The sequence below is a fragment of the Mus musculus genome, chromosome 2 (genome assembly GCF_000001635.26).
Source record: "Mus musculus strain C57BL/6J chromosome 2, GRCm38.p6 C57BL/6J".
NCBI lineage: Eukaryota > Metazoa > Chordata > Mammalia > Rodentia > Muridae > Mus > Mus musculus.
The window spans coordinates 32325853-32351460 of record NC_000068.7 but is presented as its reverse complement, the minus strand read 5'-3'; the positions used below and the strand labels follow the sequence as shown (position 1 = coordinate 32351460).

Below are 25608 nucleotides of genomic sequence, written 5' to 3'. Positions count from 1 at the left end.
GTCCAGCGCCCTGAAGACAGGGCCGTGGAGGGGTGTCGTGCACTTTACAGTGTGCATACCACAGCCCCATCTCCCATGCTCTGAGCATTTGCTGTTCTAAGCCAGACTGTGTGCTCTAGTTAGGGGGTGCAAACTGGAGCCCTTCCCTGCTTTGCTGTAGCCCCTGTGATGCAAACACAGTGGTGTCCACCCTATAGACGGGCAACTGAAATTAGATGCTTTTCTCAAGGTCACATATTCCCAAAGAGTGACACCTGTCAGACTCCATCTTGATCCTGCATTGGTCATGGGGACTGATTGGAGTGTAGACATCTGATTTCCCATTTGTAGAATGGGGACCCCTGGAAGCTTACCCGGACCTCCTAAACCAGTACAAAAGCCATTTGCTAAATCCATGGAAGAGAGACGCTTTGAGAGTCTAGAGACTGGGAACCTGTCCATGACGTTTTGCCCAGTGCAGTACCCAGCCCAGACCACAGCAGGTGATAGCCACAACTGTTGACCTGTCGAGAGGCCGCTGCTCCAGCCAGGAGGGCGTGGAAGATGCCCAGATGCAGGTCTGGGACGGAGGAGGAGCAAGCGGGCAGGCTTGTTAGCCCTTAAAAGCTAGTGAAGAAGCCACAAAATGAGCAGCAGCAGTACTGAGGCTAGGGGTGGGGTCAGGCTCCAGCCAGCCCCACCCGTGACCGACCTCACAGATTCCCTACCTCTCTGCCTAGCTCTGGGTCCCCAGACTCGTGAACATGGTAACAACAGCTCTTTCTCCTGGGCCTTTCAGAGCGCCAAACCCCCACGGAGAGGAAGTGGGAAACTCCCTAGAGGAAACAAGCCAATTCAGGCCAGGCAGGCTCCCAGGCATCCAGGAGGACCTCGTGTCAGCTCTGCAATGGAGGTGACCCAGCAGCTGTCCGGGACCCTGCTAGGTCTTGTCTGAGTCTCTGCTGTTCCTTTCCCTTCCCTTTACAGAGGCCAGCTCACTCAGTCATTTAGCTGTCATTCTTGGAAGGTCCACAGCGGTCACACTAGAGAGTCTTTGGTGAAGCTGTGCATTCTAGAGAGAGAAACCGAGACACCTGTAAGCTGCACTCTGTCTCCCAGGAGTTGGGCTGCCTTTCACACGGAGGGCTCAGAAGGTCTTAGAGGAAGGTTGCACCCAGGAAAACCAAGCAGGGCCAAGCTATGTGAGAAGCTGGGAGAAAATAATCCCAGGCCAGTGAACAGCAGTTCAAAGGGCCTGGGGCAGGAAAGGGTCAGTTTGAGATACAAACAGGCACCACAAGGTTTAGGCAGGAACGGTGGGACAGGTGTAGACAGGACCTCCATCTGTGAGCCCTCAGGCCATGGCGAGGGATTTGGTTTGTTTTCAAGATCCTTGGAGTGGTAGGGTGACCTGAGATGCTTCTGACAAATGGGAGACAGGAAGGAGGCAAGAGCCACGTCTAAGGACACCCCTCCAGGGATGCCGGAGAATGTGGGCTTAGATCTGTGTGGGGCCAGGTCCCACTGGCTGATAGACAGGAGAGGGAGTGGGAGGGGCTGAGCAGGAATCCAGGGTGACTTCAGGGTCAGGGGTGATGGCATCATGCGATCAGGAGACCCTGAGGATCTGCCCTTAGGGGCCAGTGGGGTGGTGTGCATAAGTTAAAGGCAGTGGGGATTCAGTCTTGAGCATATTGAGCCAACGATGCCCTAGACAGCTCCTGGTGGCAGTGGTGAGCTGGGGGAAGGGCCACGGGAGATACAAATTTGGAAGCTGCTGGTGTAGACATGGGATTCAGTCCCGAGAGAAGGGATGAGATCATACAGTGTAGTGCAGCTGGAGAAGTGTCTGTGGACCCCAAGATTCTCCAGCATTTCCTGAGCAGATGCCTTGTATCCTCAGTGCTATCTCTCTGCTCCACTCTGGGGCCACCTGCACACCCTCTCTCCCAGCATTCCTCCAGGGTAGCAGGGCAGGTAAGCGTTTACCTTTTGTCCCGAGCCAGGGGGTGGGGGAGAAAGAATGGGAACAAGGTGACCACAACAACCCCTGTGCGTTTTCCTCTCTCCCTGGCTGTCTACCGTTTTCACATCTGTAAAATGGGTAAGGTCATGGCCCCTGAGAGACTTTGTTGAGGGTTGAGTAAACTCAGATGTAGCAGGGATGTGTCTTTTCCATCCAGTGGGGCAGAGGTGGTAGGCAAGCTCCTGCTCAGAGCCCAGTAGCCAGCCAGGGAGAGGTCAATGGTTGCTCCCTACTCCACAGGCTTGGCCTCCATTGTCCTTCTCTACAATGGGCCTCACTTTCCTGTGGGAAGCTGCCCACCCTCATTGTTAAGTCCATACTCTTTCTGATCACTAGTGAGCCCATTTCTCAGAGTTGGAGACTGAGACTGAAAAGAGTGAGGGGATTTCACAGACATTCAGAGATAAGGAGTCCCTAGCCTGGGATGGGCAGAGAGAAGGGACATGTCCTGGGCTCGCCCTGAGGAAGTGACATTAAGGCTGACCTAGATTAAGACTAGGTAAGACAGAGAAGCTGGAGGAAGAAGGAGCCATGCAGGTGTGGGGAGAACCAGTCTGAAGGGGCAGTCACCAACCCCCACCCCCATGGTTCCCTCAGAGCATTTGCTGCCTCTGGCCATGCCTGGAGTTCTCCGTTGGGGCTGGCCTCAGCCACAGGACATCTCTGTCCATCCCCACCCGCCATCCTGGTGGAGCTAAGGATGAAAGGTGAGCCCTGCAGACGGCATTTGATCCCGGCGCCAGAAGAGTAGAGTTCCCTGGGCTTGGTTGGGGTCAGAGGATGGGAATCCTGGCTCCTCAGGTAGTGAGTCTCCCCGAAGGACATTGGTGCAGGGAGCCAGGTGCGGGCACAGCGTCGTCAGGCGTGGGCGGGAACAAGCCAGGGGCCCACGTACCACATGTCTAAGGATTGCTGTGGTAAATCAGGGCGAGTTGCTGCTGAAGGCAGTACAGTCTGCCCTTGGCAAGCCCACCTCAAGTGGGGACAGATGGCTCCTCTCTCAGGCTGCGCTGTCCCCTCTCATTCCATCTTGTACCACAGAGCCCTCCCGCGGTCACAGGTAAACACCCTGTCATATTACCTATGGCTCCAGAAAGGACCTCTCTCTTGGCAACCTCTAAAATGGAGGCCATTTTCCCCTGGGCCCTGGAGACCTTTATCCACAGGCATAATGAAGGTCAAGGTTGGGGCGGGAGCACCCATGCCTAAGGACAGTACTGATCATTGTCTTGTAGCCTCAATAACCAGTGACAGGAAAAGCCAACTATCATTTCAGACTTTCCGAATAGCTCAGAGGAGGTAGTGGTCCTGCCTGAAGTCACACAGCAACTCACAAAATCAAAGACTGGAGAACTACCAGGTCTCCTGCTTCTAGGTCAGACATTCCCACACACCGATTCACACTCCACACCCGCCCGTTTGTACAGCCCTGGCCCAGTCTTCCCTCTGGGTATCTCTGTGACTCTCATTCCTTCTGAGATACAAGTTTGAGGACCAAGCAAGCTTAGGAGAAGAGCTCTCTAGAGTCTTGGAATTTCTACAGGTAACAAGAAAATGGCCTATTAGTCTTGAACAGTGCTTATAGCAGATTCCTAAGTGGTAGATGCCCAGTGCCCTGGACAGAGACCCCAGGACCAGCCTCCTCAGCCAGCATATCCATCCAGCATTTGGTCCTTAAGGCCCAAAAAACCAGCCACCACAGCAGCCACCTCTGACTCCTGGTCTAGTCTTGCCTACCAGCAGGGAACTCTATAACCCTCTCCTCCTTCTATCCTCCTCTGTCTTTGTTTTTTTGTTTTTGTTTTTGTTTTTGTTTTCTCGAGACAGTGTTTCTCTGTGTAGCCCTGGCTGTCCTGGAACTCACTGTGTAGACCAGGCTGGCCTTGAACTCAGAAATCCACCTGCCTCTGCCTCCCAAGTGCTGGGATTAAAGGTGTGCGCCACCACCGCCCGGCTCCTCCTCTGTCTTAATCCTTCTTTGGTCCCTGTCTCCTCAAAACTGAGCCCCAGATCTCCAGTTGAGCCCTGCTGGCCTGTTTACCTTCAGCCTGTGCATGCTGGCCACCTGACAGGCGGCAGCTTGTGGAGGAAATGGGTTGGGGTCTCTCTGACACAGTTTGTCTGCTCTATTCTCGCTTCCCTCACTGACTCCGACCTCCAAGCCTCATCTGCCAGCACCTCCTCTGGATGCCCTCCCCGATGCCCTATCTCCTTGTGCTAGCCCTGTTCCATGTGCAGGGTGGGGCTGTTTCCCCTTAAAGCATAGAAAAGAGGCTGAGAGCACCTAGAGACAGCTATTCTAGCATCGTTTTAGCGCCTCTCTATGCTCCTTACCTGGGCTCTGTGCTCCTGCTCTTAGAAGGGCAAAGAGGCTATAACCAGATCTCAGTAGGAGACTGTGTCCTCACCTGCCTGAGACCCCAGCACTCCTGTACAGCACCAAGCCAGACCAACACCTGCTTTTGAACGCCCCCAGTGGGCAGCCTGGGGTTAGGTCTTCCACAGCCTGCCTCTCAGGGCATCATTTTCAAGGGCCCTAGAACAGACCTGTTCTGCAGAGTCCCATTTCACTGATGGGCCAACTGAGGCTCTGAGCAGGGACACACTCCTGGAAGTGAAACTGGAGATTTCTCCTCAAGCTGCCATGACAGGAAAATACCAGTCTCAAGTCATCTTTACCAGATGTCCTGGGAGATGCCCCCGATCTGATGGCTTGGAAGAGCCTGAGGGTCATGTGACTTCTGCCCTCTGAGCCTCAATTTTCCACCTGGGAGATGGAGAAGCTGATCACACTGACCTCAGCCACCCATAAGAACAGTCAGTCCAGATAAGAGATTTCTTTCTTTCTTTTTGGTGTGTGTGTGTGTGTGTGTGTGTGTGTGTGTGTGTGTGTGTGTGTAGATAGGGTTTTTCTGTGTGGTCCTGGCTATCCTGGACTCACTCTGTAGACCAAGCTGGCCTCGAACTCACAGAGATCCACCTGCCTTTGCCTCCTGAGTGCTGGGATCAAAAGGCGTGCGCCATCACACCTAGCCAAGATGATATTATTGCTGTGTGATTTATGTATCTATCATAAGACCCACCCATTTCAAGTGCCCCAAGTCAGTTTTTTGGTTTTTTTTTTTGTGCCTTTGCAGAGTTCTGTGTCCATCATCATAAACTAATTTTAGACATTTCCATCATCCAAAGAAGAGAAATCTCAGAACGCTGCAATTTCAGGGCTCCAACAGAGCCGGGCCAGCAGTAAGCGGCCACACTAATGAAATGAACGACAGCTGTCTGGGGCTGGCGTGACAGTTGGGGGTTACTTTATAAAACAGTTTATGTATCACTTGAATCTTTTTTCAAATGGAGAACCCTCCCCCCTTTTTTGAGAGAGAAATTTTCTGTGTATCCCTTGCTGTCCTGGAACTCACTCGGTAAAGGCGGCTGGCCTTAACTATCCAGAGATGCACCTGCCTCTGCCTTCTCGAGGGCTGGGTTTAAAGGTGTGTGCCATCACTACAGGGCTTAAAAATCTTAGTGTTTTAATTAGGTGGGAAAAGGGAAACTATTTCCATTTTGAAAATTATACGGGGCCTAGCAAACACAGAAGTGGATGCTCACAGTCAGCTATTGGATGGATCACAGGGCCCCCAATGGAGGAGCTAGAGAAAGTACCCAAGGAGCTAAAGGGATCTGCAACCCTGCAGGTGCAACAACATTATGAACTAACCAGTACCCCTGAGCTCTTTACTCTAGCTGCATATGTATCAAAAGATGCCTAGTCGGCCATCACTGGAGAGAGAGGCCCATTGGACACGCAAACTTTATATGCCCCAGTTCAGGGGAATGCCAGGGCCAAAAAGTGGGAAAGGGTGGGTAGGAGAGTGGGGGGGAGGGCATGGGGGACTTTTGGGCTAGCATTGGAAATGTAATTGAGGAAAATGCGTAATAAAAAAAAGAAAAGAAAATTATACATAACTTGCTAGTATAATCATCTCCGAGAGGGGAGGGAAGGCTTGAGGGAGGGAGGGAGGGAGGGAGGGAGGGAGGGAGGGAGGGAGGGATCTTCATGGATGAAAAGACAAAGGGAAGGGAAAGAGGGGGCTAGGAAAGCTGAGCTTTGCTGTCAGGGGTCCCAGCCATCACCAACTTGCACCATGACCTTGTACAACAATGTTCTTCTTGTGACTCAGTGTCCCCTGCCCTCCAGTGAGCTGTAAGTGGGCACTGGGAGAAGTCCTCCCGCTCAGCAGGGTATCCGAGTGCCCGCCTCGCCTCGTGCTGTTCAGCCTACCCAGGCAGGTCCCACCCAGTCTCTGCCTTGGTACATGAAGGGAGGCCAAGGCTAGACCAGGAAAGGTGGAACATCGGGTTGGTATTTACAACCTACAGCACTGGCTGCCTCCGGCCTCCTGGGGCCCAGTGAACAGAGAAGGACTTGTTGCCTGAGGCAGCCTCACCTACTCCCTCTGTGTTTCTTGGCTGACAAAATCTCTGTCCATCACTCCAGATCAATGCTTCAGAGGCCGCCTCAGAGCTCAGCCAGCTCCGCCTGACTCTTTCAGGGGCTCCGTTTGCCCTTGAAATCCCTTGTGCTCTTCCAAGCCACCCTTCTTCTCCTGGTCCGGCTGGAAACACACCTTCTACCTCCCTCCCTGGCTGATGGTCCATTCACTATAACGACTGTGGCTTGTCAGCCCTTAACCCCAATAAGCCCCAGCGGTCACTCATCCACAGCCCCAAAGCAGGAGCTCAGACAGTGTCAGGCCTGTCTGCTGCTGGAGCCCAAGAAACAGAAGGCAGGAGAACCGTCCACATAGACAGAGTCACTTTTTTTTTTTTTTTTTTTGAGACAGGGTTTCTCTGTGTAGCCCTGGCTGTCCTGGAACTCACTCTGTAGACCCGGCTGGCCTCGAACTCAGAAATTCACCTGCCTCTGCCTCCCAAGTGCTGGGATTAAAGGCGTGTGCCACCACGCCTGGCCAGAATCACTTCTTGTCATTGTTTGCTCCCTAGCAGGGTCAGAAAAGCAGGATGCTCTGGCCCCCAAGCCTCAGGTGCTGGAGGACGCGTGGGGGCGTCACTTTGGCACATGGCGTGGTGCTTCTTGCCTCTGTGGGTAGGGAATGACAGTGCTGATTTCGGGAGGAGGTAGGTGGTGCTGGAGGTCCTGAGAGGCGGCTATCTGGTCCCTTCTGTGCCTCAGGTTTGAAGGTGTCTCTGCAGATGGCAAGACAAGGCCTCCCTGTGAAACGACCATCTGTTCAAAATGAGTGGGAGAGCTGGCAGGCCACCAGCTGCCCTCCCATGCTGGGCACAGCCCCGGCCTGTGGTGCTAGTGAGCCTGCACGCTCTCCCTACCTGCTCTGCTGTCCCCTAGGCCTAAACAGGAGGTGTGATGGTGGCTCTGACCGGAGGTTGAGTCAAAGATGCTGACCCTTCACAGAGAGCCACAGTGTCCAGGTATCAGAAAAGCCACAAAGCAGTTCCTTTTAGTGTCTCCAGAGGATCTACTGTGTGTCAGGGTGTCTGCTCATGGGGGCTGGGGGGCTGCTGGTCCTGTCTGTGGACGTGTGAGGCTTCCTGGGTCCTGTTCTTGTTCAGCCACTCTCCATAAAATCCAACCTTACCCTCTCTGGGCTTCAGTCCCACCTTCAGGGCAGTGATGGGGGAGTAGGGTGCCCTCTATTCTGCTGTTTTCCTTGCTTTCATCTTGCCTTTCTTTCATGGTGCCTCAGTCAGGATTCAGTACCCAGAGGAGGTGAGGCAGAGATTTCTGTGGGGTTTCAGATTTCTTGCTGAAGTTTAGGGGTCCTCCTAGAGGAGGCTGAAAATGAGGAATCCTTCTTGGTAGCCCCTGCGGTCTTCATGTTCTGGGCATGGACTCAGTCTCTCTGCTGAGAGGCCCCACAAACCCTTTAACTACCATGTCTGATGTTCCACCATAGCTGAGCACACATTCAGAATGAGGGAATGAGTCCAAAGGCACCAGGCCAGGGAAGGGTAGAGGTGGGATTCGAACCCATGGCCTATACCTGGCACTGCCTCTTAACCTCTAAGGCAAGCAAGCTGTAGTGAAAGAAAACATGACAGGCATACAGGATATTGTTGCTTAGTGTGGCCTATCCTTGGAGACTTGAATCTAGCACACACTGAGGAACCAGCACTTGTAACAAGCAGCCTCGTGAATTCTGACTCAGGCTGAGTAGGCCTCGCTTAGAGAGCCTGGGCTCCTGACGTCACCCTGGGCCTCTGAGAGCTTGGTCTTGGCCAGTTCTGCTTATGGGCTCCAGCTTTGAGGTGGCAGTGGCTTGGGCCAAACCCTAAGCAGCCATCAACTGTCTCAGGCAGGAGATTAGGATCACCCCACTCTCTGAGGCTCTCCAGAGCCCTCCACCCTCAGGCACCTAAGGCTGGGTGGGCACATCTGCTCCCAGGGAGGCCTCTCAAGGAATAACTTCAGGGGAGTCCACATCTCTGCCTGGGGAGGGCTCTCTATGGGGGAGCCCCATCCTTCCCAGCCCCTCCTGCTGTTTCCACGGCAACCACTGTTGCCATGGCTCTGCTTGGCAAGCAGCTGGTGAGGAAGAGGGTGGACCCGAGGCCCATACACCCACCAAAGCCACTGACAAAACAAATGTGTTACCTCCACAATCCTGGAGACCTCCCAAACAGAGGGGTGACTCTCCCCAAGGAGTCACTGATTTAAGGCTGGGTGATGAGGCAGGAAGTCCTCTAGGCTGGGACTCCCTCCCTCCTGGCCTGCCTGGCCAGCTCTGTCCTACCACAAGCTACACTGTTTACTCTCTGCCTCCACCACACTGTGAGCGCCTTGGGTGGGGAGCTGGTGACTCATCTCTCATCCTCAGGGCCCAGCACAGGGCCTGGCACAGATCAGAGTCAATTCAATTATATAAAAAGCTAAATCTGGCTCCTTGGAGTAGGGGTGGCACGGAGGGATGGAGGACATTTTCTAGCCTCTGGGGTCCAACAGACACTTGGGTTTGAATGTCAGACCTGGGGCTGGAGTATACAGTTCAATGGCAGAGTACTTAACTGACTAGCATGTGGGAGAGTCTGGATTTAAAGTCCAGTGCTGAAAAACACATGAAACAACAACAAAATCCAAACTAATAAGACAAAGCTCACAGTTCTGCTGTGTTACCTTGAGTCAGTCGCTTCCCCTCTCTGAGCCTCAGGTGCTTCATCCATAAAGTGAGACTCTATGAGCGTCTCATTTGATGACTTGGGGATTCCCTTAGAATGCATTAAATCCCTCATGAATACTGAGCCCTGGGCTGCCATGGTATTCAGTAGTAGGCGGAAAGTACCAGCCCTGTTCTCCTGCACATTATTAGTGTGGCAAGAAGGAGATGCATTTGCCTGGTACCTAGAACGGATTAATGCATGCCAACTGTCCCTTGCCTTGCCCAAGTTGGTGGCCCACAGACTCCCAGCAGTCTCTGTTTTTCTAGAGGTGGCACAGGAGAGGGCCCCAAGAGGGGGCCTTGAAACTGAGGCCCGTGGGTCTGTCTGTTCTCCTCGGACCCTTTGCTCCTGAGGTCTGGGTTCATCAGGAAGTGTTGTGAGCCTCCATCAGCTCTGGGCTGAGTCTGCGTATCTGATGCCCTCGGAGTCTCCCTGGGTCTCTTCCAGGAGGTGACTGGCTGGGTCAGTAGGATCCCTGGGGCGCTGGTCTGCTTCCCCATCTCCTGAGTTCTGGGGGATCCTGTGACTGCTAATTCTGCCAGCCTGATTCCTGGAGAGGCCTCCACCCTCCAGCCAGCCTGTGGAAGTCATGGGTGGGGCCACTTGAGAATAGCTGACAGACACTCATCCAAAAGTTGACATCAGCAGGAGCCAATGTTGGGTATAGCCTGTCAGGCCTCAGGGCAGTCCTATGGAGGGGCTGAGTCCGTGGGGCCTGGAGGTCAGGAGCTCTTACAGAGCTGAGGCCAGGCTCTCGTCTGCTTTGTCGTGCTATTGGATGATCCCTGAGGCTGTTTCTCCATCTATAAAGTGGGGACAGTAACTTCATCCTCCTCCCAGGGCTACTTTCTGGAGCTCATGAGCTGCTGCCCACAAAGCAGCTGGCATGCAGTTGGTACCAAAGGAGGCTGAGTTCTGTTCTTTGCCTCCTCCGGGCTGCGTCTGTGTCGTCTTCACCTCTAGACAGATGGGGCCTGGGGAAGAGGAACGGAACCATTGCCTGCTCAGAGGGACAAGGAGGAAGGCAGTTCTGCCCTGTTTTTGCTAAGATCTAACTAGCCATCAGTTATTTGGGCTATCCTGTGCTACATTCTCTCCTGCACAGAATAACAGTGGCTGGGATGGGGGCGGGGACTTCCTCTTGGCTCAGAACTAACATGGTATATATTTGAGGGGCATCTGGGGAGTTGCTCGTCTAGCCTCTTGGCAACCTGATGTGGTGACTCAAGGGAGCCCCTCCCCTTAGTGACAATGTTCTCAGTGAGATGCTGTGGGACCTGAGACAGGTACTCCCTGGGTGGGAAGACAGTTGTCCTCAGATCTTGACCCTCTTCTGACCCCCAAACTCATTGCAGGGACTTCTTGCCCCGAGGATCTGGCATCGTCACCCGGCGTCCCCTGGTCCTGCAGCTGGTTAATTCTACCACAGGTTCGTGTCTTCCATCAGCAGCCATGTGTGGTCCCTCCCCAGTGTGAAGTCCAGCTTAGCTACTGAAGTTGTTTTCGGAGTAGACAAGGTCACCCTCCCCTCCTTGGCCCTTCATCCCAATCTAGACTGTGGGTATAAAACTGTAAAATGGAGATAAGGGCTCATAGTGTTTGGAGGTAAAGGGTGGATTACGGGAGGAGGATGCCACTCGGGTGGGCTTCCCAGGCCTGATGCCTCTTTCCCTTCTCCTGCCGGCTTCTGGAGCAGAATATGCCGAGTTCCTGCACTGCAAGGGGAAGAAATTCACCGACTTCGAGGAGGTGCGCCTGGAGATCGAGGCTGAGACCGATCGAGTCACCGGCACCAACAAGGGCATTTCGCCAGTGCCCATCAACCTGCGGGTCTACTCGCCCCATGGTGAGGAGACCTGGCCCCGCCTCCTCCTCCTCCCAGCTTCTTTGTCTAGCCTGGCCCCCGGGCCAATTTTCCAGCCCCACACATTTCATTTATTTGTTGAGCATTGCGGTCCTCTATGTCCGCTTACCTCACGCCCTACCTCCCTAACCCCCACCCCACCCCCACCCTACCCCCACCCCTACTTCTGGCCTGGCTCACCAGTAGATGCTCTTTAAGCTGGACCCTGTTCTTGAACTCTGCCCACCTAACCACGCCCACACTGTGAACCCGCCCTCTTGCTTCTCTGTCCAGTGCTGAACCTGACTCTAGTGGACCTGCCAGGAATGACCAAGGTCCCAGTTGGGGACCAACCTCCTGATATCGAGTTCCAGATCCGGGACATGCTTATGCAGTTCGTCACTAAGGAGAACTGCCTTATCCTGGCTGTGTCCCCTGCCAACTCGGATTTGGCCAACTCTGATGCCCTCAAGATCGCTAAGGAGGTGGACCCCCAGGGTAGGTCCTTGACTGGCTGCGGATGCACAAGGCGCAGCAGGGGTCTAGTTTTAGTTTAGAGGTATCACTACAGAGTCTAAGTAGTGGTGGGATTGGACTTAATCTTTAGACTCATTTCAGCTGGGTATAATGAGGCCTCATCTTAATATGGAAAGTTCAGGACTGAGGCCAGCACTAGCTATACGATAAGTTTGAGGACCGCCTGGGTTACATGAGATCCTGTCTCTAAAAGCTAAAAAGAGGGCCCTCAGGTGTTGCCAATGATGACCTCTGAGTTTGATTCCTGAAATCCACAATTCTACAGTTATCTTCTGACCCATGGGGCATGGGTGCACTCACATACACAAATAAGGAAATGAATAAATAAATGTGGTGCTTAAAAGACGCACCCCAAGCCGGGTGGTGGTGGCACACGCCTTTAATCCCAGCACTTGGGAGACAGAGGCAGGTTTCTGAGTTCGAGGCCAGCCTGGACTACAAAGTGAGTTCCAGGACAGCCAAGACTACACAGAAAAACCCTGTCTGGAAAACAAACAAACAAACAAAAAGACACACCCCCAAAGAAACATTTTTACCCGGCTGGGGATATAGCTTAGTGCTGGGTTCTTTCCTGGACTGGTATAGTTAAAATATCATTTTGGCTGGTGGTGATAGCACACACCTTCAATCACAGCACCTGGTAAGTAAGATAGGGCACTCATACATAAAATAAATCAATAAATCAATAAATCACAGCACTTGGGAGGTAGAAACAGGCAGATCTGTAAGTTCAAAGCCAGCCTGGCCTACAGAGCAAGTTCCAGGGCAGCCAGAGCTATACAGCGCACAGAGAACCCTGCCTCAAAAAACCAAAATAATAATAATAATACATGATTTTGGCACCAGTGTGGTAGTACACAGTCAAGAGCCTATCTCTCAGGAGGTGGAGGCACAAAGATCATGAGTTCAAGGCCAGGCCAGGCTACATATCTCAAATTAAAAAAAAATTAAAAGTATTTTCTTTTTTATTTATTTTTTCTTTTTATTTATTTATTTATTTATTTATTTTATTTTTTTGGTTTTTCGAGACAGGGTTTCTCTTTATAACCCTGGCTGTCCTGGAACTCACTTTGTAGACCAGGCTGGCCTCGAACTCAGAAATCTGCCTGCCTCTGCCTCCCGAGTGCTGGGATTAAAGGAGTGCGCTACCATGCCTGGCTGATTTTTTTAAATTATTTATTTATTATTATATGTAAATACACTGTAGTTGTCTTCAGACACCCCGGAAGAGGGCGTCAGATCTCATCATGGGTGGTTGTGAGCCACCATGTGGTTGCTGGGAATTGAACTCAGGACCTCTGGAAGAGCAGTCAGTGCTCTTATCCGCTGAGCCATCTCTCCAGCCCTAAAAGTATTCTCTTAGCATGGATGTTTTGCTGGCACGATGCTTGTACGTCACTTGCTTGCATGGAGGCCAGAAGATGGCACTGGATCCCCTCAAACTGTTACAGACATCTGTGAGCTGCCATGTGGGTGCTGGAAACTGAACTGGAGTCTTCTGGAAGAGCAGCCAGTGCCCTTAACCACTCAGCCATCTCTCCAGCCCCCTATGAGTATCAGGTCTGGAGCCAGCTTGAGCTTCATAGCCAGATCCTCTCTGAAAGAAACAGTAACAACAACAGAAACCATTTTGGCCACTTCAGATCACGAAAGAGGGGCAGCTAAGTGGGCGAGGGGGTGGGCAGGGGATGAGAGGAACAGCGTGGAAGGTTTGAGAAAGCACGAAGTTCCCTGAGTGAGGTCTGGAGCCGCTGTGACAATCCTCCTGTGGTCACTTCCCAGGTCAGCGCACCATTGGGGTCATCACCAAGTTGGACCTGATGGACGAGGGCACAGATGCGCGGGACGTGCTAGAGAACAAGCTGCTCCCTTTGCGCAGAGGTGGGCAAAGGGGAGCTTTTCCCCATCCCCTCCTGGAGCTGCCCGAATCTCCACACCTCCCTGCCTGGTGTGCTGGCTGGCCCTTGACCTTGACCCTGTTCCACAGGTTACATCGGCGTGGTGAACCGGAGCCAGAAGGACATAGACGGCAAGAAGGACATCACAGCCGCCTTGGCTGCAGAGCGCAAATTCTTCCTCTCTCACCCATCCTACCGCCACTTGGCTGACCGCATGGGCACACCCTACCTGCAGAAGGTCCTCAATCAGGTAGGAGGGCAGGCCAGGCCAGGCCAGGGGCGGAGGGGGTGGGGTGGGGAGGGAAACAGGAATAATTTCAAGTACACCTTTGTTTGTTTGTTTATTTGTTTGCTTGTGTTTTGTTTTTTGAAGTTTTATTTTATTTTATATGTATAGCTATTTTGTCTGTGTCTGGTGCCCAAGGATGTCAGAAGAAAGTATTAGCTCCCCCTGGGACTGGAGTTACAGATGGTTGTGAGCTGTCGTGAGGTTGCTGGGAATCAAACCTGGGTCCTCTAGAAGAGCAGTCAATGCTCTTAATTGCAGAGCTCTCCAGCCCGGTTTCTTCAGTACATCTTATGGATGACCAAGATAGATTAGTATACAATGCAGAACCACCTAGATCCAGAGAAGGGAAGCCACTTGTCCCCGTTCCACAGGGAGGTAGTGACAAGGGCTTTGCTGACCTTTCCTGTCTGGGACATGGAAGGGGAGCCCCAGGACTCGCAGCATGTATGGAAGACTGGGATTTTGTGTGGATGGGGGCACTGACTAGAGGTGACGGGAATGCATTCATTCTGGACATCCTGGTCCTTTTGTCAGGACCCAGAGAGGCTGATCCAGAAACCACAAACATTCTAGAAGCTTCCCTGGGCTGTCCCCACTTCTGGAGTGTGTGTAGGGACAGTCAAGACTACCATAGAGCTGGTACCAGACCCCAGCTTCATTCTCACCTTCTGCGACACCACTCTATGAAAAAGAGGACAGTAATGACCAGACGCTGCTCCATAGTGTCCCCGCGATGGCTCATGGGGATAGGGTGTAGGCGAACGGAACAGGCTTGAGCACATGAACTTGAGAATTACCTTTCGGTAATTGGAGCCCAGAGGGTGCAAGGTGGGGTGTCCTTCAGCCTTCCCTGCCTAAAAACATTCGATTACTCAAAATAAGGTAGCTTTAAGTGTGGCTCCAGATTCCTGGCTCCTGTCAGAACCTGAGCTATGGCATATTGATTCGGAAAGCTCATCTCTGGGAGCGCCTGCAGAGCTCCCAGCTCGCCTGCTGTTGCAGAGGTTCTCAGTGTGTGGGTTGTAACCCCTTTGGGGGTTGAATGACCCATTCACAGGGGTTGCATGTCAAATATCCCGCATATCAGATATTTACATTACAGTTCATGGCAGTAGCAAAGTTACAGTTGTGAAGTAGCAACAAAAGTAATCTTATGGTTGGGATCGCCACCGTAGGAGGAACTGCATTAAAGGGCAGCGACAGGAAGGTTGAGAACCAGTGCTCTATAGCTTCTGGCTAGTCCTCCTCAGCTCCATGTCTCCCGTCATCCACACCGCCTCCTGGCCTCCCTCCGTCCCCATGCCCAGGCTCATGGGCACTTAGGCTTGTGACCTTGGTTTTAACCATTTCCTTACCCGCCACACCCAGCAATTGACCAACCACATCCGGGACACACTGCCGGGACTTCGGAACAAGCTGCAGAGCCAGCTGCTGTCCATTGAGAAGGAGGTGGACGAGTACAAGAACTTCCGACCGGATGACCCAGCGCGCAAGACCAAGGCCCTGCTGCAGTAAGGCTCCTGGCCCCATTCCCCAGGGCTGAACCTCCAGCCCCTCCCACAATCCAGGGCCCCGGGGCTCCCTCCTCTGCATCCTCAGGCCACGCCCTCCTCCCACACAGGATGGTCCAGCAGTTTGCAGTGGACTTCGAGAAGCGCATCGAGGGTTCTGGAGACCAGATTGACACTTACGAGCTGTCAGGTGGAGCCCGCATTAACCGGATCTTCCATGAACGCTTCCCCTTTGAGCTGGTTAAGGTAAAGCACTGCAGTCCCAGACAGGAGGGGAGGCCCTGACTCTATCTCCTAGCGGCAGGGCTGATGCTGACCCATCCCCGTCTGTTCACCACAGATGGAGTTTGATGAGAAGGAACTGCGAAGGGAGATCAGCTATGCTATCAAAAATATCCATGGCATCAGGCATGTACTGGGACCAGGGTGGGCTCTGCACGGGGCAAAGGGGCACGGGGCCTGAAGGAGCCTCTCGCAAGAAGGACCTGAGAGTCCTGGTCTTCAATCCCCTCAACCCCCCCCCCAACTTTCTGGCTCCTCAAACAACAGGCTCCAGCTAAGGGAGGTGGCTGGGGGGCCTGGGTTCCCGACAGCCTGCAATGCACTCTATAGGGATGGGTGCAGCTATCCCTAGGGCGCAACAACTCTGCCCAGTGCCGTCCAAGTAGCCAAGCAAAGGGTAGGGTTGCTGGGTGGGGCCTAGGGCATAGCACCCAGATATCATTCTAAATTGCTTTATGAGGGGAGTTTTCTACTTGTCAGACCCTCCCCCAGCTCCTGTTAGCTCTGCCTCCCCTATTTTACCCACTCCCCTCCTAAGCCACCCCGTGGTGGAGAAAGGAGAGCTGAGAGATAGAGCCTGTTGCTTAGACACCACCCTCCCCTGGGGTGGAGAACCCAGACTCTGACTGGCACTATGCCCATCTAACACCTATGTGAACAAGACAGAAGAGCCCTGTGCTCCTCCTGTAGGCTTCATGCTATGTCTTGACATGAAGTTTACAGTTTGACAAGTGAGTTGGCCTGGTAGGAAGATCTCGTCTCCTAGTCTTAACAAAAAGCTTGGTTCTCAGAACGGCTCTTAAGGAGGCCTCGGTTCAGCAATTTCCAGAGTTTGGGGATATAGAACCTTTCACAGCAACACTTAAGAGGAAGCAAAAGGTACACAGGAGAGTCTCAAGCAGAGTGGTGTGGCCCAAGGATCACCAACCCATTGACTAGATGGGGACACTGAGGCTCAGAAAGGGTAGTGGGAGGACTCTTCCCCCAGGCACAGCCAGGAGCTGGCGAGGGACCCTAGCCTGGCCCTCCTGGCAAGTGCCAGCCTGTGACACTGTGCCCTTCTCCTGCTCCGGGCGTTCAGAACGGGGCTCTTTACCCCAGACATGGCCTTTGAAACCATTGTGAAAAAGCAGGTGAAGAAGATTCGAGAGCCGTGTCTCAAGTGTGTGGACATGGTTATCTCGGAGCTAATCAGCACGGTTAGACAGTGCACCAAGAAGGTAACAGGCAGCCCTCGGCCAGCCCCCTCAGCCCCACCTCTGTCCCTTCCTGCACTGCTCAGCCAGTCCCCACATACCCCACCGCCTTCTCGGTAGCATGCACAGGCCTCAGCGGGGTGGGGAAGGACCTGGACAGGGGAGCCCTCTGAGGGGACCTCACCCACACCTTGATCCCCAGGTCTGGGGAATCAAAGAATTGGACACTAAGAGATCTCCCCTGGCTCAGAGAGAATGCTGTTTAAGGGAATCCTGGGCCCCTACCTTCCACAGATGTGGGGTTACCTTCCAAGGCTCTAGAAGGGTCTTGGGAAAGCCTCAGCTGGAGGGCATGTGAGGGACAGGACCTTCTGGGGTACTGCGCGGGAACCTGGGCAGCCAGAGGAATGCAGAGGGCCCAGGGCTGGCAGGTCCCATGTCTCCCTGTTGTCCTTCATCCTCTCCACCCTCTCACCCCTCCTTGGGGACTGTCACTCAGGCACTCCATCCTCTTCCACATTCACCTTTCCAGGGGCATCCAGCCTCACAGAACTGTCCAGGAAGGCAGGGCTTGGAGGATGTTTCTCACAGCAGGGAAACCGAGGCCCCGGGGCACTGAATAACCTACCCAGGCCATACCTGCTAAGAAGTGGCAGAGCTGTTGCTGGGAGCTGGGGCTGTGGACTCTTCAATGCAGTGCTCACTGGTTTCACCCAGGACCCCTCCCTCCCCACTGCTGCCTTGGCCCCTCTCAATCACCGCTCCCCTCTCTGTCTCCTCGCCTCTTCTCGCTTTCTGTCTTTCGGAACTGAGTGTCCCATGGGCCTGTTAGGAGGAGAGGCAAGGGATGCCCCTTGAGGAGGGAGGGAGGAGCAGGGGCAGGCAAGGAGGTCAGAGCCGAGGGTTGAGAGGATGGGCTGCCACACGCACGAGGCTCCAGGAGGCTTCGTCTGTATCACAGACTGTGCAAGTGGGCAGTGCAGAACCTTGGTATGCCACCGAGCGTCCTAGCAGAGGTAGCCGATAGGGCTGAGCTCTTGAGTCTGGCTGAAGCAAGTCAGGGACACTCAAAAGCCTAGACTTGCACAGGATGTGTGGCCAGGTCCTGGTCTGGGTCAGGTCCTTAGGAGGACCCAAGGGGCCCGGGAAAGAGCACAGAGGAGGACTGTAGGGAGCACCCCTGGGACAGAGAATTTGAACTTGGAAAGGGCTCTCTCAGAGCAGGGGTTTGGTTCCCTTAAACCTTTGGCCATAACCCCAGAGCCCTGGGGGTGGGGGTACCTGGCAGCACCTGGCAGGTGCAATCCTGGGAGAGGTGGGGGGCTGGGTCCCATGCTCACGGTGTCTTCTGTTCTCTCTCTCTCTCTCTTTCTGTTGGTGTCTCTCTCTCTTCCCCCCATGCCTGGCCATCCTCACCTACCCTTGAGCCCGGCCGCTTGGCTTTCACTCCCACCCTCTGCCCACCCGGCTGCTCCCTCCTCTCCCTCCTCCTCGGGTGCAGGACGGGCCTCTTCACACCTGACCTCGCTTTTGAAGCCACAGTGAAAAAGCAGGTGCAGAAGCTCAAAGAGCCCAGTATCAAGTGTGTGGACATGGTAGTCAGTGAACTCACGTCCACCATCAGAAAGTGTAGTGAAAAGGTATGGCCGCCTGGGAGGGGCTGGGCCCAGCCGGCACCACGTCCCAGTGGTTACGGCTTGCCAGGGGCAGAACCATCTACCTAGCAGATGTGATGGCCACTTGGCTCCCCACTGGAACCCAGGCAGTCCCCGGCCTGAGGTTTCCCACCATCTTATAACCCTGGGACTGCCTTCACTCAGGATCCTGCCAGACCCTTGTCCCTGTCAGAGGGCCATACCCCACCCCATTGTTCTCCTTTCCATTGGTAACCACGGCGATGACAGGGGATGGCGGCTGTTTAATGAGCAGCTACTATGTGCCTCAGTGGGCCAAGTGCTGGCCCTTACTATGGGACTTAATTCTCTCAACAACTCTGAGCAGCGGGTAGCGTCATCAGCCTTGTGACCAGACAGATCTCAGGAAAAGCAGAGTGGGACTCAGATGGAGGGGGTTCCAGGGCCAGGACCTCTTGGGACAGGAAAGCCAATCCCGGGACCTCAAAACCAGCTTGCCCTAAAGCATGTTGGAGTGCTCAGGGGGAGCACTCTGTATCGGAGTGCTCAGGGGAGCACTCTGTGTGAGTCAGGCATGGGCAGCCCCTTTGGGGTTGTCTGTGACCTTTTCCATGTCGTTTCCCCTCTCTGTCCACTTGTAGCCATTTTGAGGATTTTTTTAGCCAGGCTGTGCAAAATAGCATTTGCTTTCAGGATGCAGGAGGGGAGCCATTGCCAGTAGGAGCGTTGCCAGAATCCTCATACTGTCCCTGAATCTGAAAATGTCTTTTGAGCTGAGGTGTGTGTGTGGGGTACACATCTGCCTTGACTTCAAGGTTCTAGTGAGCATCACCCAGTATCTCCAGGCCCTGTTCTGGGGAGTCCCTGTGACTTGGTGCAGAGGCTGGTCCACGGGTCTTCTGTCTGTCGGACTCAGTCCATAGCAGAAACAGTTCCAGGTCTATGTAAGGGCACTAAGCATGCTCCAATGCTTCTATTTCATTTTTGTTCTCTTCTTTCTCCTCCCCTCTTCTGTCCTTCCCTTCCCTTCCCTCCCCTTCTCCCTCTTCCTTTTTTTTTTTTTTGAGACATAGACTCTTGCCCAGGCTAGCCTAAAATCTACTATGTAGCCCAGGCTGACCTGACCTCATGGCAGTCCCCTGTCTTAGTCTCCTGAGTGGTAGCAGGAAAGGCATGAGCCACTACACCCACCTTGAAAACTTCCATTATTTCTGGGCTGGCCAGCTGGTTCAGTGAGTAAAGCCATCATTGTGCATGTGTGCCTGCACACAAACCGCATGCAAGCACACACGAACACACGCACACACACACAAACACACACACACACACACACACACACACACGCCTACACACAAACCGCACACACACACAGACACGTGTGTGTGCCTGCACACAAACCACACACACACACACACACACACACACACACACACACACATGATATTAACAAAATAAAATAACTCATTTCAAAAACGTCCCTATTAGAGCATCATTGGCTTCTGTGTCTTAACCGAGTGGCCTCTGCTCCTTTCTATCACTGTTCTCACCTGCTCTGCACACACACTCAGTGGAATCCTTACCAAGCCCCCAGAAACAGGGTTTTTGTTGTTGCTGTTTTGTTTTTTTCTGATACAGGGTTTCTCTGTGTAGCCCTGGCTGCCCTGGAACTCACTCTGTAGACCAGGCTGGCCTTGGACTCTGAGATTCATGCCTGCTTCTACCTCTCTGAGATTAAAGGCGTGCACCACCACCTCCTGGCCCTATAGAATAATTTTTAATGGTGACACCAGAGGCCATTGAATGGATTTGTTGAACATTTAATTTTAAAACATGTCATTAAGAAACAAGAGTTGGGAGATGGCTCAGTTGGGAAAGCGCTTGCCACACAAGCAGGAAGACCTGAGTTCAATTCTCAGTGCCCACATGGAATGTCAGACGCAGCAGCACGTGTGGTCCCAGGGCTGGCAAGGCAGACTGGCAGAGCCCTGGAGCCTGCTGGCTCACCAGCCTGCCCAAACCTTGGTTCCAGGGTTAGTTAGAGATTCTGCTCAGATACAGGGTGGAGAAGGAGCCTTCACGTGAATACGCACAGGTACGGGTGCACACCCACAAGGCGATACGCTGGCCATGAGTTTCTTTGCGCGTGAAGATACATTACACTTCTCTCTTCTTAGATGGTTTCCTTAGGATAGATTGCTAGAAGACTGATGGCTAGATACCAACACTCCAAAGCTCAGAATGCTTTGATGACCTGCATTCCTCCGGAAAGCAGTCATCATGAATGGTAAAGCCCTGAAAGCTCTCTATGCCCATCGAGAGGCCAGCCATAGGCAAAGTCGTGCCGCCACAGTGGAAGACCGGGACTATTTAAAGGCAGTGTGGTTGTCCACGCCTGCAATCCCAGCACTGTGGAGTAGAGACAGGAGGCTCGTGAGTTCAAGGTCACCCTCCACTACATAGTTAGAGGCCAGCCTGGACTCCGTGAGATCCTGTCTCAAAATAAAAGAGGCAAGACAGGCCTGTGTGCTTCTGTCAACATGACACTCTATGATTTAAAGTATGCTGTCTGATGGAAAATAGGTTGCAGAAAAGAATGTTTGTAGCACTTGGGAGAGGAAATTACTAAGTATTGAATGCTAAAATTCAAAGTCCTATTTACCCAAGGCTAACCTCTGTTTTGAGTGAGAGAAAGGAACAGGGCTGATTCTGTCTCTCAGTGAAGTCTTCTGTGTTTGGTGAGATGGTTCCTGTGAGCAAGAAACTTGCTTCACAGAGAGCATAACTTCTTAAGAGAGAACCATATTTTGGCCATATGTTTTAACTTCAGCAGTTATTTTTCGTTATATGGCAGAAACCACCTATATTGGTTGTTTGGTTTTTTTAGTACCCGTGTTTTCTAGGGAGTTGGGTGTTACTTCCAGCCCTGCTGGGATTGGATGATTTTTTAAAATTTTATTTTATTTTATTTTACTTCTCTGGACACAGCTGAGAGTTTTTTGCTAGGTATAATCTAAGAAGGAAAGCACCCAGGAAGAAGGGCTCCGGGAGGCCATCTAGCAGGGCAGCCTGTGAACCCAGAACTCATGGTTTCAAGAGCTCCACTCCTGACCTCCAAACCAGTGTGGGCTGCAGGCTGGCTGCTCCCCTCAGCCAAGGATGGCAAGAGAGAAAAGTTCCATTTTAAAAACTGGTTAAAAGTCCTGGAGGCAGGCGCTCCGAGGAGGCAGCCAGAATGGAAAAAGATGCTGGAAGGAGCAGAATTTCCTGAGGGGGCTGAGGCGGCCCTGTCCATATGGGACGTGTGGAAAACTTGAGAAATGTAGATGCAGGCTCGGAGCAGAGAGCTGGCTGTGCTCTTCCGGCAAATCTCTCCCTCCTTCCCAGCTCCACCCCTACCCCTGCCCTGGGAGGGAGCCTTGGACCACCTCAAAGGCCTGGTAACTGTGACTCAGCCCCAAATTTCTGTCCAGGCTCAGAAGCTTAAAAAAAAAAAAAAAAAAAAACTCACAGGGCAGCAGATCCCACCAGCCAGAGTTTTTCTAAGCCCCAGGGCTCAGGCTGGTCCTCCTAAGCCACTTGTGCTAGGCTGCCTCAGCTGCAGCCATGACACCTCCACAGGAAGGTCGGATGTGGGCTTCCCTCGAGTCGCCCTTCCCTGGGCTGGCATCCTGGACTCCACTCCCTTCCCCGCCCTCCTCCCCACCCTGACAGTCCCTTTGACCCTCACGTTGCCCTTAGAGTCAGGCACAGAATACCCGGACATTTTCCCAAAGCATCCCCTGAGAATCTTGACCCCAGGACAGGAAGAAAAGCAGGGCCAGGAGTCTGTCTAAGCTGGGGGTTAACGACCCTGGGGGAAGAAGGGTGGTCCTGGTGGGCGGGCTCCATCTCCAGAAGCGCACTGAGGAGCCGCATCTAAGAGCTGGTTCCAAGCCTCTGCCGATTCACGGGGCAAGGAGGGCAAAGACATTCATCTTCCATTCATCCCTTCATCCCAATGACATGTCCTCTTTAAACATGCTGCTGTCCAGCCCTGCCACAGCCCTGAGGCACAATTACTACCCAGCCAGAGGAGAGGGACTGGGGTAGCACAGGGAGGCCCCAGACTCAGCTCTCAGTCCTCAAGCAGGACAGGCTTTTCAGAAGGGTCAGCGTGTAAGGGAGGCTACAGCAGAATGGCTGAGCCTAGAGCAGGGTTCCTAGGAGTTCAAGGTCATCCTTGGCTACACAGAGTACAGTAGGAACTACTAGGTCTGCTAAGTTTCGGACCTGGGCAAATGTAGCTGGCGATGGTGGCAGACAGAGTCATACCTAGGGAGACAGGACAGGGTGGCTTATACCCAGCCAGGTCCCCGCGGGGTACTGCTCATGCTGCTGATGCCCCATCTCTGCATGTCCCTGTGTCTTTGCATGCCTTTGTCCTGTAGCTTCTGCATGTCCTCTGGTGCGACAGCTGTTATTCCCTGTAACTCCTCTTCCCCGGCTCTGGCAAGGAGTCAGTCTGTCCCCAGCCTGACTCAGGAGGTCAGCTGGCACCATAAGCCCTCCCCTCCCCCAGTTCTCACCTGGCTGTCATTCAGAGCCTTTAGGAAAGCAAGAGGTAACCCTAAGGGTCAGTGAACGCCTTGGGAGTAAGGATGCCTCCTCAAAGGCCTGTCTGCCAGGTTGGCCTTTGAGATGGCCACATGAAGATGGTAGCTTCCTCAGCCTGGCTCTTTCTGTAGTTCTCCCCATGGAGACTGCCTCTTGCCCAATGAAATTGCCCAGGTGGGCCAGTAAAGATGGTCCCGGAACTGGGAAGACCCTTGAACTGCCATTTACAGTGCACACTTAGGTGGAGGAGCAGCCGTAGTTCGGTGCCATCAGCTTCCTGGGGCCCCCGGGGCTCTCCTTGGCCTGGTTGGTGTTCCCACGAATAGCTCCCACGCCATGCTCCTGGGTCCCTGTACTCAGGTGGGGGGTTAGGTGCCTAATGTCCCAGGCCCTGTGTGTACGTGGCTCTCTCTCCTCCTGCCCTTCTCCAGCTGCAGCAATACCCGCGTCTGCGGGAGGAGATGGAGCGAATTGTGACCACCCACATCCGGGAACGTGAGGGCCGCACCAAGGAGCAGGTGAGCACACGGTCTCCTTTTCTCTTTCCAAGATCACTTTCTGATCCTCTCTGCTTTCTTATGGGATGACATGGTTAATGTAAAGTGGATCATTGTGGCCCTTTTGAAGGGCACAGTTCGGCAATACTGAGTACGCTTGACACCATGGTACCATCGCCACCACCCACAGAAAGCTTTGTGTCTTGCAGTGTTGACTTTGTCTTTGTCATAAACAGTCCCCTCACAGCCTCTGACAGCTCCCTCTCTTTCCAATTTATTTAGATTCCTGTGGTAAATGAAATCATACAGTATTTCAATCCTTTGGTGTCTGGCTAGTTTCACTTAGCATAAGGCCTTTAAGGTTTATCCAAAATATTGTAGCACCTACCAGAATATTCTTTAATGACTGGATAATATTCTGTTGACTATATACTAAGTTTTTGTTTATCTAGTACAGTCTTTTCCACCTTAAGTTTTTTTCCGTGCATGGGTGTTTTGCCTGTGTGCGTCTCTGTGTATCATTTTTGTGCACTGGAAAATGCAGTGGAGTTACGGTGAACCTCCATGTGGTTGCTGGGAATTGAGCCAGGCCCTCTGGAAGAGCAACCAGTGCTCTTAACCGCTGAGCCATCTCCCCAGCCCCTCTGGCACCCTTTGGCTGTTGTATATAATCCTGCTAATTAATATGGCTGGCCAAATATTGCCTCAGGTCCCTGCTTGCAATTCTTTGGGGTCTACACTCAGGAGTAGAATTGGTGATCATATGGTGATGCCACCTACCATGTTTTTACTAGTTGTCCTGCGAATTGCGTGCAGGGCCAGACACGCGCTGAGCACACAGGCTACCGCTGAGCTGCATCCCGGGTTGACCCCATTTGTTTAGTTATTTGAGAAACCACCACACTTATTTCACCCTTTATACTCCCACCATGTTCTCTCTCTCTCTCTCTTTCCTCCTTCCGTTTCTTGTTTCTTTTGCTCCTTCCCTCCCTCCCTTCCTCTCTTTCTTCCTCTCTTCCCATCTGTCCTCCACCCCAAATTGAAATCTCACTATGTAGCCTAAGCTGGCCACAAACCTATGATCCTCCTGCCTCGTCCTCTGGAGTGTACCTACCCCCTGCATCCAGATTCCAGATCCTTCCTTTTTCTTTGTCTATCTGGCATCCTTGGCTTCCTGGTGGTCTGTGCAGCCATCCCCCTGAGGCCTTCCTCTGTCTGTCTGTCTGTCTGTCTGTTTGCTAAGTCTCTGGCTGGCCTTGGGCCCTCACAGCCGATCCACCTTTTGCATTTCTGTTTCTGAAATATTCATTCATTCACAGATTTAGACACCAGATGTTGTCTTTGGGAAGAGCAGAGATATTTGGGCCTCCTGAGGCTCAGAACAGGGTCTCACTATGTAGCCTGGAACTCACTCTGTAGACCAGGCTGGCCTCAGACTCAGAGATCCGCCTGCCTCTACCTCCCAAGGGCTGGGATTAAAGGCCGGCACCACTTACCCACTCTTTGATTGTCTGTTACCTCTCTAAACTTACCTTGGTGCTCCACCTTCCTGTTCCCTCACCCCACCCATGTCCTCGTGCATATCCCTTCTCCACCATGTATCCTTGGTTCTCTTTCATGTTTTTAAGTCCTTATTATGCCAAATGTCCTTAGGAACAGCTGTGTTCCAGGATTCCTGGAAAGTGGCGTAAGAAGGTGAAAGAGGATCGCTCTGAATTTGAGGCCAGATAGCAAGTAGCAAGTCCCAGGACAGCCAGGACTACATAGAGGGATCCTGTCTTGATAACTTTCTTCGGGGGGGTGGGGGGGGAGAGCATGAGAACCCCAGGAAGCCCAAGGTCCAGCTAGCTTGGTGTGTGCAACGGTAAATAGCAAGAGACCTTGTCTCAACCAAGGTAGCCGGCAAGCAAGGAAAGCCATGGTTATTATCTTCTGATCTCCATGTGCACACGCGGTATACACACCGCTCTCACCCACGTCTGCCCACAAATCACTTCAGTGTGATGCTACCCAGCATCCCACCTCCTTCTCCCCTCCATTCCTCTCTCCCTCCAACTGTCCCCCTCCAACTGTGTCCCTCCAACTGTGTATGTGTGAGTGTTAGGACTTACATAGCCCAGGCTGCTTTG

The 25608-nt window shown here is 52.9% G+C and overlaps 1 protein-coding gene across 22 annotated transcripts in view; it reads left to right on the top strand.

Annotated features, from left to right (window-relative positions):
- Dnm1 (dynamin 1) overlaps positions 1–25608 on the top strand; it is a 44879-nt gene that overhangs the window by 1889 nt on the left and 17382 nt on the right. For 15 of the 22 annotated variants that reach the window (XR_374058.4, XR_374057.3, XR_374055.3 and 12 more), the window contains exons 2-11: positions 10555–10628; positions 10896–11045; positions 11337–11540; positions 13362–13460; positions 13567–13727; positions 15135–15277; positions 15388–15523; positions 15618–15685; positions 18257–18395; positions 23414–23500. Coding sequence is in view for 15 of the 22 variants with exons in the window: in XM_006497653.3 (XP_006497716.2) it covers positions 10555–10628; positions 10896–11045; positions 11337–11540; positions 13362–13460; positions 13567–13727; positions 15135–15277; positions 15388–15523; positions 15618–15685; positions 18257–18395; positions 23414–23500 (1261 nt within the window). In the remaining 7 variants the exon portion in view is untranslated. Of the gene's footprint in view, positions 1–1752; positions 1957–2602; positions 2713–10554; positions 10629–10895; positions 11046–11336; positions 11541–13361; positions 13461–13566; positions 13728–15134; positions 15278–15387; positions 15524–15617; positions 15686–16640; positions 16780–18256; positions 18396–23413; positions 23501–25608 lie in introns of those variants that run through there. The other 7 variants (NR_125959.1, XM_006497650.3, XM_006497661.3 and 4 more) reach the window with 2 other exon arrangements.